This window comes from Phascolarctos cinereus, unplaced genomic scaffold (genome assembly GCF_003287225.1).
Source record: "Phascolarctos cinereus isolate Bilbo 61053 unplaced genomic scaffold, phaCin_HiC Scaffold_2;HRSCAF=192, whole genome shotgun sequence".
NCBI lineage: Eukaryota > Metazoa > Chordata > Mammalia > Diprotodontia > Phascolarctidae > Phascolarctos > Phascolarctos cinereus.
This window is the reverse complement of record NW_027555625.1, coordinates 103,205,770-103,220,546: the sequence shown is the minus strand read 5'-3', so window position 1 is coordinate 103,220,546 and position 14,777 is coordinate 103,205,770. Positions and strand designations below refer to the sequence as shown.

At 37.1% G+C, this 14,777-nt stretch overlaps 1 protein-coding gene across 1 annotated transcript in view; it reads left to right on the top strand.

Annotated features, from left to right (window-relative positions):
- The window catches only part of RTN4 (reticulon 4), a 74,701-nt gene that overhangs the window by 11,807 nt on the left and 48,117 nt on the right, over nt 1-14,777 (top strand). The window contains 1 exon segment of the mRNA XM_020996213.2: nt 168-2,600. Within this exon segment, the coding sequence (XP_020851872.1) occupies nt 168-2,600 (2,433 nt within the window).

Genomic DNA, 14,777 nt, shown 5'->3' with positions numbered 1-14,777 from the left:
TCAATAATTTAGTTTCTAACTCATTTAATTAACATGCTTTTCATACTGTGTCATTTTAGCTAATTATAGATTTTTTAACTAATACTATTTTGAATCTGTCATAAAGTTTGCATTAACTTTTAAGAACACTTGCATTCTCTAACTTTCCTTTCTGTCCATGGTCACAGAAAAAGTTATGAACTTGAAGGAGCAGCCAGGTAACACTAAATCGGCTGGTCAAGAGGATCTTACATCTGTACTTCTTGAAACTGCTGCTTCTCTTCCTTCTCTGTCTCCTCTCTCAGCTGCTCCTTTTAAAGAACATGAATCTTTTGGTAACTTTTCAGCCGTATCATCTACAGACGAAAGACACCAAACTATAACTGAAGTTTCTAAAGAATACACAGAGAAGGAAAAAAATCCATTTGTAGATAGAGACTTAAGAGGGTTTTCAGAGTTGAAATACTCAGAAATGGGATCTTCATTTGAGGGGGTGCAGAAAGCAGAATTATCCTTCAAAGAAATTGCTCCGGAAGAAATATTAATGAAGAAACAAGATAAACAAGAGAATTTAGTCAGTGAGACCCTCCGCCAGTGCCAACAAGAGCTGCCATTAGCTCTCATTAAATCAGAAGAAAAGGACAAAGTTACATTTTCTGAAAAAACAAAATATGGTAAGGACAGCATTAGTGAAAGGGAAATCACAGTACCTTTTAAAGAAGATGCTCCTCTAAGGGAAGAATATGTAGACTTCAAACCATTTGAGCAAGTGTGGAAAACAAAAGATTCTTACAGTGAAGAGGGTAATATAGAAGATGTTCGAGGCAATTTAGATAGCAAGTTGGAAAGTATTGTGGATGAGAAATATGTTGCAGATAGCCTTAGGAAAAAGAATCGTGACAAAGACAGTGAAAGTAGTAATGAAGATACTTCTTTTCCCAGTACACCAGAAGCTATAAAAGATGTTTCACAAGCATATGCTTCTTTTGAACCTGATGCAGTAACTGAAACTCCTACAAAAAAAGTTTTCCCTCTCTTAGAAGACCAAACTTCTGAAAATAAGACAGATGAAAAAAAAATTGCAGAAAAGCAAGCCCAAATTGTGACTGAAAACAATAGTACTATCAAAACAACAAACCCTTTTATTGTGTCAGCACAGGATCGTGACAGAGATTATGTCTCAACAGATAGTTTATCAAAGGTACCTGTAGAAGGTGGAGCAAGCATGCCAGAAGGTCTTACTCCAGATTTAGTACAGGAAGCATATGAAAGCAAAATTAGTGATGCTATTTCTACAAAACTGGCTTATGAAACAAAAATGGATTTGGTTAAAACATCTGAATCTTTACAGGAGTCTATACATTCTGCAGCCCAGCTTTGCCCTTCATTTGAAGAATCTGAAGCCACTCCTTCACCAATTTTGCCTGACATTGTTATGGAAGCCCCGCTAAATTCTGTAACTCCTGGTGCTGGTGCTTCAGCTGTGCAGCTCAGTTCATCCCCGTTAGAGGCTTTTACACCTGTTAATTATGAAAGCCTAAAACTTGAGTCGGAAAACCCCCCACCGTATGAGGATGCCATGAATGTGCCCTCAAAAGAGGTACCAGAAATAAAAGAAGAAAAGAAGGGGCCTGAATGTGTTAGTCCAATTATTGAAGAAACAGAAGCATCTTATATTTCTATTGCATGTGATTTAATTAAAGAAACAAAACTCTGCACTGAATCTGCTTCACCAGACTTCACTGATTATTCGGAGATAGCAGTAAAAGAGAATGTTTCACAGCCTATGCCTGATCTCTCTGACTTGGTGGAAGACTCTTCACCTGAATCTGAACCAGTTGATTTATTCAGTGATGACTCAATACCAGAAGTTCCTCAAAAGGAAGATGAAGCTGTGCTGCTTGAAAGAGAAAATATAATTGAAACTTCACTATCATCAGTAATAGAGCATGAAAGTAAGGAAAAACTCAATGCATTACCTGCTACCATGGGAAAGCCATATTTGGAATCTTTTCAGCCAATTCTGGACACCTCAAAAGCAGGTACTGACCTGTCATCTGAAGTTACTTTCACAGTGGTGCACAAGCAGAAAATTCCCTTACAAATGGAGGAACTGAATACTGCAGTTTATTCAGATGAAGACTTATTTGTTTCTAAGGAACCAAAAATAAGAGAAGCTGAACTCTTTGCTGATTCTTCTCCCATTCAGATTGTAGAAGATTTTTCTGTAACAGTCAGCTCAAAAACTGTTCCTCCTACTAAATTGGCTAGAGAATTCACTAATATAGAAGTATCACTGAAGGGCGAACATGGCAGTCCCCAAGAAGTAATGAGCTCAGAATTGCCCCATGACCTTTCTCTCAAGAATGTACCCACTAAAGTTGAAGAAAATGTTCATGTTTTACCCAAAGCTCCAGATGTCTCCCAAGACATGCCTGAAGGGTCCAAGGAGCTCTCGTTGCCTACCGATGCTTCTGCTTTGCCCTCTAATGCAGAGATAGTCAGTATAGTAAAGCCCAAAGTTACCTTGAAAGAAGCTGAGGACAAAAAGCCTTCTGTTACAGAAAACGAGAAAAGATCACCATCAGCTATATTTTCAGCAGAGCTGAGTAAGACTTCAGGTAATCTTGTGACGCTTTGTACTTACTAACCAGCATTTTTCTCAGCTGGCATGTTATGAATTTCTATGATACTTTTCAATACACTCTATCTAATATATTGTATTTATTATGTTGCTTCCTTGGAACCTTGATATGAATTCTTAATCTTTTCTTCTCTCTCCAACCCTTTCTCTTCTCCCCACCCTGTTATTAGGTCATCACTTGTAGACTCAATATGTATATTCTTATCTGATTAAAACAGACTTTCGCCCATGTTTCCCATATTCACCTATAGTGTGAGCTATTTTTTTTAGACTCAGTTATCTAGTTTGATTATAATAGAGATTAATGCCTTATTTTTAAAGGAAGAAATCTTAATTTACAACATTTTAAGTTGTTTATAGTGTATATAAATCAGTAAGTATTTATACAATGTCTGCTATGTAACAGAAACTATTTTAGGCACTGAGGATCCAAGTACAAAGACTGAAATAATACAACCTCACAATGACCTTAGTTTCTAATGAGGGAGGCAACAAGTATGTATATAAATATAAAATACACATATAAAGCAAGTAAATGCAAATATACACAAAGTATTTAAATACAAGGTAGTTTGAGAAGAAAGGCGATTAGAAACATTCAAGATCAGGAAAGGCTTCATTCAGAAGACTGGTGCCCAAGCTGCATCTTAAAGGAAGAGAGAATGACCAAATGAGGTGGAGGTAAGGAGAAAAGTGCATTCCAGGCATGCATGATGGCCATTGCAAAGCTGGGGATGGAGTGTTGTGAGTGAGGAATAGAGAGAAGGCCAATGTGAGTGGATCACAGAATATGGAAGAGGGATTAATGTTCATTGAACCTGGAATGATAGGTTGGGACCATGTTATGTAGAGCTTTAAAAGCTAAACAAAGTCTGTACTTATCCCAGAGGCAATAGGAAGCCACTCGTGTTGGTTATGAATGGGAGTTACATGGTCAGATCTTTTTGTAAGGAAACTTACTTTGCAGTAGTCTGTAGGGTATGGATTAGAGAGGGCAGAGACTTGTGACAGGGAAACCAATCCAGAGATTGTTGCAATAATCTTAAGTGAGAGGTGGTAAGTAAGGGCTTGACTTATGTAGAAATGGCAAGATTTGGCAACTGATTGAACATGTGGAGTGAGGGAGAATGAGGAGTCCAAGATAATACCAAGATTATGAACCTGAGACACCAGGGTTTACAGCAAAAGATGGTGAGTTTGGTTTTAGCTATGCTTAAGTTATCTCTGGGATATGTTATTTGAAGGGTCCAATAGGCCATTAGTGATGATGGGCTGAGACTTCAGGAGAGACACTGGGCATGCATATGTAGATCTGGAAGTTAATCTGTGTAAACATGGCAATTGAACTCATTGGAAATGATGCTTTTACCAAGATAGAATGTGGAGCAGGAGTTCTTAAAGAAACCTTTTTTGTATCATAGACCCCTTTCGCAGTCTGAAGTCTATGTTTTTATAGAATAATGTTTTTACATGCATAAGATAAAATAAGATTACAAAGGAAACCATTTATATTAAGATAGTTATCAAAATGTTAAAGAAACAAATTCACGAATCCCCTGAAATCTATCAGTGGGTCTTTAGGGAGGTAGGCCCCAGGTTTTGAGCCCCTGGTGTAGAAGGAGAAGAGAGCGCAGGACAGAACCTTGAAGAACGCGCCCAGTTAGGTGTGATAACCGTCTGTTCTGTGTCTGTTATCCTGACTTAACGTTTGTCATTGTAAGCAAGATAACTATTTTTTTTTAAGTCAGCCAGTTAAGTGTTTATTGAGTGACTTCTATGTGCCAGCATTACAGTTAGCTCTAGGGATACAAAGAAAGCAACAAAGGCAGCCCCTGCTGTCAGGTAGCAGGGATTCTCATAGTCTCATGAGAGAAGCAATATGAAAATAATTTAGATATGAGTAATATATATGCAGGGTAAAGTTAAAATCAACAGAAGGAAGGCACTGGGATAGTCTTCTTCTAGAGAATATAATTTTAACTGGGACTTGAAGGAAGCCAGGAGGTGAAGATGCAGTGGGAGGCTATTTCATGCATTGGGGCTGGGCAGGGGAAGTGCCGAAGTGCCCAGAGTTTAGAGATGAAGTGTCTCGTAGGAGGAACAATAAAAGGAGGCCAGTGTCACTGGATCATAGACTGTGTTGGGGGGAAGTAAGACATGAGAAGACTGGAAAGGTAGGAGGGGGCCAGGTTGTGAAGGACATACCCAATAGGAGATTTTACATTTGATCGTGGAAGTTAATAGGGAACTACTGGAGGGTGAGGGGATGGGTGGTTGTTGGCTGTGATGGTAATAGTAGTGGTAGTGACACAGTCAGATCTTTTAGGAAGATTAATTTGACAGCTGAGTGGAGTATAGTCTGAAGTGAAGAGAGAATTGGAACTAGAAGACCAACCAGCAAGCTATTGCAATAGTCCATGAATAAGGTGATGAAGGCCTGTAATTGGGTAGTGTCAGTGTCAGAGGAGAAAAGGGGGTGTATTTGAGAGCCTTTACAAAGGTAAAATTGACAAGATTTGGCAAGAGATTGAATATGGAGAGTGAGGAAGAGGAATTGAGGACGACATCTAGGTTGTGAGCCTGAGTGACTGGAAGGATGTTGGTGCCCTTAACAGTAATAGGAAAGTTTGGAAAGGGAGAAGATCTGGGCAGGGGAAGAGGGGAAAGATGAGTTCAGTTTTGGATATGTAGAGTTCAAGATGTCTAAGGGACATGTGTCCCATAGGACACATAGGAGAGAGGTGAGGGCTCTATAAGTAGATCTGAGAATTATCAGCATAGAGATGATAATTGAAACCATGGGAGCTGATGAGATCATCAAGAGAAATAATTAGAGGAAGAAGAGAAGAGGACCCAGGACAGAGCCCTGGGGGACATGGCCTAAATGAAGGTCCAGCAGAGGAAACTGAGAAAGGAAGTGGTCAAATAGGAAGAGAAGCAAGATTAAGAAAGTCATGGAAACCTGGAGAAAAGAGACTGTTAGGAAGAAGAGGGTGACCAGCAGTGTCAGAGGCTGTAGAGAGATTAAGAAAGATGAGAACTGAAGAAAAGACCATTAGATTTCGAAATTAAGAGGTCATTTATGACTTTGGAGAGAGCAGTTTTGGTTGAATGAGAAGACGGGGAGTCAGACTGAAGAAACTTAAGGAGAGAGTTAGAAGAAAGGCTGATTGTAGATGTCCTTCTCAAGGAGTTTAGCCACAAAAGGGAAAAGAGATGCAGGATGATAGTTATTTGGGGTAGACAGATAAAGGGAGAGTTTTTAGTGGATATTGGACACAGGGGGTTGTTTGTAGGCAGTAGGGAAGTAACCAGGAGACAAGAAGGGATTAGAAATCAAGGCACTCCATATGGAAGAGCTTTGGAGTTTGAAGTTTTATTTTCAGAGAATATGATACTTGTGATGTTTTGTATTTTTAGAAATGTTTTTGAAATCTAGTGCATATCCAGTCTTCTAAATAAAAAGCTATCTTTTTATCCTTTGGGGGAAAATAAATAAATGAGAGGGTGGGGATGATGGTGGAAACAGTCTGTTAGACAGGTTTGGGAATGCAATAAACTTGTACATGTATCCTTGTTAAGAAGGGTCACCTTTTCATGTGATAGAGGAGATAATGATGGAAAAATAATACCAGATATATATAACTTCGTGATATAGTGGAAAGAGCACTAAGTTTGGAGTTAGTGGAATTATTTTTGAATCCTAGCTTGTGGGATCTTGGGCAAGTCACTTCCTTTCTCCTTTTTGTAAAATCAAGTTAACATGATTTCTAAGGTTTCTGCCAACTTTAAAATGAACTCTCATTGTCTTATGGGTGTGTTATGACCAAAGATAGAAATCAACTTATTAAACAAGAAAAGACATAGTGTTGAATGTTACAGAAAAGTTCTTCGTAAAGGGACTATTCATTAAGGAAGATTCTTTTTCTTTTTCATAATTGGTTAGCTAACTTTCATTGTAACAGTCTTAATGAGATCAAGGAAAGAAGGAGACAAGTGTTTATTATGTTCCTACTATGTTCCAGGCACTGCAGTAAGTGCTTTATAAACATCACCTCACTTGATCCTCACAACTGTTCTGTAAGGTAGGTAATGTTATTATCCCCCATTTTACAGATGAGGAAACTGAAGTAGACAGAGGTTAAGTAGTCAGGATCCCACAGCTAGTAAGTGTTAATCAGATAGGAAATCAGGTCTTACTGACTGCAGGCTCAGTGCTCTGTCCTCTGAGTGCCTGAACTGCATGAAAATTAAGATCAGTGATTACAGTCTCTACTAGAGCAACGGACTGTTGCTTTGTTTTAAGACCAAAGAGACTTTATTTTGGAATTAGAGGACCTGGGTCCTGATCTTCTCTCTGCACATTATTCTCTGTATGGCTTTGGACAAGTCACTTTTCTGAGCCTCAGATTTTTCATCTGTAAAATGAGACACTTGTACTAGATGTTTTGCTATATACCCTGTGAGCTTATTGTTTTAAATTATTCCCTCCCTCTCACACTTGGCTTTCTTGAGTTCTGTTAAACACTGGTTAACCAGTTAAATGTTATTCTTAAAATCTCTTGCCCCTTTGTCCTTGTCTTCTCCAACCCCAACCCTGGATTACTCTTTAACAGCTTTGTCCTCCTTCTGCTTTCCCTTCTATTCACTTGCTACTGAATGGTGCTATTGGAAGTCAGGTAACTGTTGACCAGGAACACTATTGTTCTTAAATCAAAGATTCACAGACCTCTGTGGATAGATTTAAGTGGGCCTGTAAACTTGCATGGGAAAAAAATTAAATCTTTATAGTCCTCTAACTGAAATTTAGCATTTTCTCCACTTATGAATGTAGGCAACAAATATTTTTCTGAGAAGAGGTTCATAGGCTTTACCAGACTGAGAAATGGGTTAGTGACACAAAGCTATGAACTCCTGACTTAAATAGTCCTGCTTTTAGGAAATAGAATAATTCACGTCTTCAGGGATGTCGCTACTGAGCTGTCAGCTCTTGTTGATAATGGCAGCTGTTTGTATGGGGTGATCATGTGGAGGAAAAACCACATTCTTAGCCCATAACTCAAGCTTAAGGAATTTCTATGATGATTGGGGGAAGCAGGTACTGGTCACCTAAAAATCACCTTGATTATTAGACGTTGTCAGTCCCCAGATAGAAATTTGGAAGCAGAGTTTGGGTAAGTGTTCAGTGTAACAACAGGAAATTTCCGTGCTGTTTTGGACGTTGTAGAGGATTGGTGGTTCATTGTAAAAGGGAGATTTGGGGTTTGGGGGTTTGATGCCAAGTTTTCAAAATGCTGCAAGAGAAAAATGAACTGCTAAGTAGAATCTACAGCAACTACCTTGTATAATATATAAATGGTGTTATAATGCTTGTATTCCTGCTTTGACTCTTCTACCTTCCTCACTAAAAGTTTTCTGTGGTAACATACATACTTACTTTTTTAATCTCATTCTTGGTGTATGATAGTGATCCTATATATTGAACATCAGCAAGACATCTACCTGTAGAAAATGTTAAATTAATTGGTCATGTTAAGATTGGACTCAGTAACTTCTTGATTTCATTAACATTGTTGCCAAATCAGCTAATACATTACATAAATAAAATTTGCTTGAATGGAAACTCCTTTTATGAAGAACTTTTCTGCAGTACTCAACTCATTTTAAATTTTTGTTAGAAAAAGGTAAAGTAATATAATCTGTCTAAAAACTAAAGCTAGAAATCTATTGAATTTAGTATTGGGCTTTATAATTTGTTCTCATTTTCTATTCTTGCCAGTTGGCAGTTTTTGTTGTGGCACTGTAGACTGAGGTGTGATTGGGGAACAAGTTCTACTCTCCAGCTTCCTTGTTTTCCCCTAGGCACTTATTTATTGTACACGTCCTCTGATGCCTTATGGTGTGGAGACACGTCAGGGTTCTTTAAAACTATACTAGCAGAACTCAAGTTTTGGCCGGGTCTGCTAACTAGAACAAACTTCAACAACCGTCCCAGTGACAGACTAGCTGCTGTTCAAGGACCAGGCTAAGTACAGAGATGCAGTTTACTCAAAAGTTGGCCAATAGGTGATGAATTCTTTAGTCCTAAAATTCTGGAATTCTTTAGACTTAAAAAAATATGCAATGTAAAACAGCCATTAGTTCTTGGCAGCTTTCTTCTGCTTCCATACAGATTGTCATATGTGGTGGAGGCGGGGCACAAAAGGTGTAAAGAATAAGTTTCTTGATGATATGCAAACACCAATTTAATGGTTTGTACTCTAACATGCAATTTTTGTTCACCTACCAGTGCTTTAGTACTTTACTAGAGTAGTCACATGTGTATCAACCTTTCTGATGTCAGTGAAATTTAAAGAAAAAACAGTAGTTGTAGCTAAATGGAGGAGTGATTCACAGACTCTCCTGGTGAAGTGAATAAAGGAATTGTTGGAGTTAGTTTCATTGTTTTCTAAAAGGCAGCAGGAAATATAATTTCATGGGATACTTGGTCATCTTTTGCCTGGTAGTGCTCATGATGAGCTTAAGGCTAGTGTACATCCCCGAAGCTAATTGTGGCTAAAATTGCAAAGGATAAAGTAAAGAAATTAAATTACGTAAAGAACTTGACAGGGTCTTCCTGGTGAATCATCATCTACCTTGATACTTGATGATATAATGTGAAGATGGCCGCAGGGGAACATAGCAAAACATTTTGGAAATTAATAAATGAAAGCATACAAAGGTTAGTCTTATGTTTTCCTCACCCACAGATGAGGAGAGTCAGAAGTTGATGGTTGTGGCAATTGCCAAATAACTACCAGAAATAAAATAAAGGATATTTTAATAGACAGGAAATAATTGAGTACTGACATGAGAATCACCTGTCGGTTGGCTCATCATTTAGAATCACTTGTCCTCAATCACCTCTTTTCTCATGCGTGACAAATGCTGGTTAGAGTGAAGGTCAAAATCAGTTATTGAAGCAGGAAAAAGGATAAATAATAGTGTCCATTATATGTAGTGCTTTAAAGTTTGCAAAGTGCTTTAGTGCTTTCATTTGATAAAACTATCCTGTGAAGTGAGTATTACTAGTAGTATCCTCATGTTATAGATTAAAACACTGAGTAAGGTAGCAGTGGTTAAATTCATACTAGACTTTCCAGATTACTATTCCTGCGTTCCTTCCACTACATCTTAAGAGCAGGATAATGCTGTGTACTTCAGTAGCTCTGACTTCATCTGTTAAAACAAACAATTGACTTTATTATTGAGCGTTATCGTTTCTTAGATAAGCATAAAATCATATAAATTAGCCATGATAAGAAGACCAAAAGGAGTACAGAAATTGTCTTGCACGGCAAATTCTTTATTTTCTTGCCAAATGGAAAAATCTGGGCAACAAATTAGAGCATAGGTTATTCTGAATAACTTGAAGGAGGATAACTGAAGATTACAAGCAGTATTGCCTCATCAAAAAAGGATAATCAGAGGATTTGTGTGAGATCCCACCCCCTCTAGCCTGATCATCTTAAACATTTATAGAGAGAATTGGAAAAAATATTGATAATAGTTAAACCATCTTATTTAAATTCCACTATTGAATGTGTTTATCTGATGAACTTAATGGTACACTAGAATGAATGTTGGCTCCTCCCTTAATGAGAGGAAGGGGCCTAGGTTTAAATCCCTCCTCTGATGCTAACTACCTGTGTGACCTTGGGCTAGTCTCTTTACTTTTCTGGGTCTGTAAAATTAGGGGGTTGGACTGGATGGCCTATCAGTTCCCTTCTAGCTCTAAATATAGGAATGTATGAACTTAAGAAGATGAAATTGAGAATAGTAACTATACCTGCCTGATATAAACAAAAGATATGCATTCCAGAGGTGGGAGAATTTTAGAGGTATTCACTTAGTTTTTAAATTCTCTCAAAGGGGAAAGATTTTGGAAAAAAGACGGGAAAAAGATCACAAATGATATTACTTTTAAAAAGGCAACCATTGTATAGTAGAGTAAGGGATTTGGAGTCTGGGCTAAACATATACCTGCCACTCAGTACCCAAACCTGACCAATTTACTTCATTTTCCTGGATTTTAGTTTTCTCATCTGTAATGAAAAGCTGGGCCTAAATGGGTGGGGTGGGGTTGGGGCTGAGGTGGTTTGGTCTATAGAAGCTACTAATCCATTTTTATGTATTTTGTTAACTGTCTCCCAATTCCATTTTAATCTGGTTCAGCTGCACTAGGGAACGTTGGAGGTAGTGATTTGACACCTGTGGCCTAGATGTATGTCCACAGGTTCTTCTAGCTCAAGGTCTGTGACATAGCACCATCCCATCCAAACCATGAAGATTGTGATATACAATGTGTATTCAGTAAACAGTTGCTGACAGACGCAGTAGTGCTAATGCAGTAAAAAAAAAAAAGGTTTTAATTTAGCAATTCTGAGACAACAGAAGCAGTATGGGATAGAGAGCAGTTGTTGAGTCAAAAAGACCTGGGTTCAAGTACTTTTGTTGGTGAATTGTTTCAGTTGTGTCTGACTCTTCATGACCCCATTTGGGGTTTTCTTGGCAAAGATACTGGAGAGGTTTGTTATTGCCTTCTCCGTCTCATTTTATAAATGAGGAAACTGAAACAAACAGGGTTAAGTGACTTGCCCAGGGTCACATAGCTAGTAAGTGTCTGAGGCCAGACTTGAACTCAGGAAATAAGTCTTCTGACTCCAGGCCTGGCACTCTAATCATTGTGCCACCTAGCTGCAGGTTCAAGTACTGCCCCTGGCAAATACCAGCCCTTTGATACCTAGGACAAGCCACTTAATCCAATGCCCTACACAACTCTCTGGTAACCAATCTAATTTGATGTAGGGAATTGCCTTTTTGGGAGTTCCATATACAGGTAAAAATCACTGATTATAGTCCTTCAGCATTTTTGTCAGTTTTCAGAGTTGTTTACATTTGTATTTCTTTTTACTATTAGTGATTAAGAGTATGTTAGTAATTCTTTGAAAACTTTTCCTATCATTTGACCAATTATCCTTTGAAGGATGGTTTGTAGTTATATTTATGTTAATTCCCCATGTATATTAGATGTAAAAATCATTGTCATTTGGTGAAGTATTTTTTTCTACATCACAGTGTCTCTATTTCATTGGCTTCATGAAGACATTTAAAAATTTTTATGTCATCAATTGTGATGCCTACTGTCTATTGTTTGGTTAAGAATTCTCATATTCTATTTTTAAAATAATGTGGCCTTTTTTTTTCTCAAGTCACATTCATTTTGAGCTTATTGTGGTTATGTGGCGTAAGATGCTGGTTTCAAACCAGATTTCTTCCAAATTTCTCAAATAGGGAGTTTCCCCATTATGTTCTTGAGTTTGTCAAAGACTGGGCTATTGCTTTTGTAGGATCATAGAGTTGTAAAGGATGTTAGAGACCATCTAGTCCAACCACCTCATTTAAGAAATGAGGAAACTGAGGCCCAGAGAGTTCAGTGCTTTTAATTTTTTTTTTGTATTACCAATACCAAATAATTTTCATGTTTACTGCTATATACTACAGTTTGAGGTCAGGTAATGTTATGCTCTTTAAATTTTACTTTTTTATTTTTCGTTTTCATTTTCCTTGAGATTCTAGACCTTTGTTTCTCCAAATGAATCTTGTTTTTTTTTTTCTGGTTCCATAAAGTATCTCCTTTGGTAATTTGATTGGTATAGCAATAAATATGTAAAATATTTAAAGTAATATTTTCATCTTTGTTCTATTTCCATGACCCAGTCATGACCACTAAATCTTCCTGACTTGTTTAAATTTCCCTTTATTTCTGAAAAGAATATTTTATAGTTGTATTTATGTCTTTCATATTTTTAATAGGTTAACTCCCAAGTGTCTGTACACTTTTGAATGGTTGATTTTTCCTGTTTTTTGTTAATATTGACAATAATGTCAACAAGAGTTTATTAAGGGCTTTCTATGTACCAGACTCTAGTTAAGCCCTAGAATGACAATGATAATTACAATTGGTAATCTTTATATAATGCTTGCTACGGGCCAGGCAGTGTGCTAAGCACTATACAGTTATTGTCTTTTTTGATCCTCATAACAGTCCTGAGAGATGGGTGCTATTATTATCCCATAGATGAGGAAACTCAGGCAAACAGAGGTTAAATGACTTAGCCTGGGACAGGTCTTCTGACTCTTGTCCCACCGTAAAATGTGGCACCTAACCAGCCTTACATACAAATATGAGCATACGGTACACAATATATAATACATGCTTCTATATACAAATATAAGCATAAAGATAATTCCTGTCTTCAAGGAGCTTACATTCTAATTTGTCAAGACAATACATAAAAGAAAGCTGAAAAGGAGAAGGAAGGAAGGCTTGAAGGTATCTTCATTCTACCCCTCCATGGTAGAGGGAAGGTCCAGAGTACAACGTGTTGAAAAATGAAGACACATTTGGCCTGGGCACCCTTCTTGAATAGCGGTTCTGAAAGGAGCCATCCATTCAGAGGGAGAGGCTGAATGAAGTCATTATCTAGGGTGAAGAGATTTCTCGGGTATTGTAGCTAAATCAGAGGCACAGACTGATGAGAATTGAAGGGGCATAGTACTGAACAGGCATACTGGTGATTTGTGTAGAAATATTTTCCATTCTGAGTATTGTAGCCATTATCTTACTTTCTTTGATTCACTTTTTCCTGCATTTCACAATTTCCTACAGCATCTGCAAATAATATTGCTCTCATTTTGCTTATGCAGGATGTCCCAAGGTCTGTCACAGAAATTTTAAATAGAGTAAGACTTTTGGGGCACTTTGTCTTTATACCTTTAATTCTATCCTATCAAAGAATACTGGCATGGAGGCCATTTTTTGCTTTACTCTTATTTGTATTAGGGAAAGGTCTTATTTATTTACATATATATTAAAAAAAGTTCTTTTCTGTATGCTGTTCAGAGTTTTTAACATAAATGAGAACTACATTTTACTGTCTTTTTCTGAGTATTGAAATAATAGCATGATTTAGGAGAGGCAGTGTGGTGGTACAGGAGAAAGACTGGAGTCAGAAGACAATGGATTCATATCCCACCTCTGACACTACTTGTGTTACCTTGTCAGTTAACTTTGTTGGGCCTCAGTTTCTTTAGGATTAAAAAGAGGAAAGGTTAGTTTAGATGGTCTTTAAGTAACTTTCGAGCTCTAGACTAGGTTATGATTTGTTTTTGTTGATTCTTTGGTATTTATACACTAATCCCCCATATGAATCCAATTTAGTCATAGTGAATTATTTTCTAGACCTTTGTGAGATTGGCCTCTGATCTTGGGTTTGGATATTGAGACCATATTTGTTTCACAAAAGGAAGGAAACAAGTATTTATTAAGTACTTACTGAATGCCAGGTACTGTGCTAAGTAATTTACACAATATCTCATTTAATCCTCACAACAACCCTTGGAGGCCCGCTTTACAGGTGAGGAAACTGAGTCAGACAGAGTTTAAATGACTTGGCTAGGGTCACACAGCTAATTTGCTCTGATTTTTAAGTTTTTTTTTTCACTTTTAAAAGAGTTGTTAATTTATTTTGTAGTCTTTAATCATATGATCACTTCGTTGATCCTTTTTCCTGTTTTCGTAATGCAAATTTTCGGAGATAAAATTTTCCTCTGAGGACCAGGTGATTTAACTGTGTTTTATAAGTTTCATCATCATCATCATCATTATTATTATTATTGTTATTATTATTATTTTCCTTAACCTATTTAGTCGTTGTTCCTATGATTTGTTCTTTGACATATTCGTTCAGGATGCCATTATTTATCCTCTATTTAATATTGTATCATTATTCATCTTTCCTTTATTAAATTTTTTATTGTTTTATGGTTTATTGAAGATGTTTATTTTTGCATTTTGTTTGGCCATTTGTTTATAATTTTTTTATGACCTAACACATAATCAGTTTCTGTAAAAGTGCCATGAGATGTTAGAAAATATGTACATTCTATATTTTTTCCATATAGAGGTTACCACAGGTCCATCACATCTAATTTTTGCAATGTTCTGTTCATCTCTCTATTTTCTTTTTTTAAAAATCTTTTTGATTGATTTATTTGACTCTGAAAGGGGAATGTTAGTCTGCTACTGTTTTATTACTGTCTGTATCTTCTT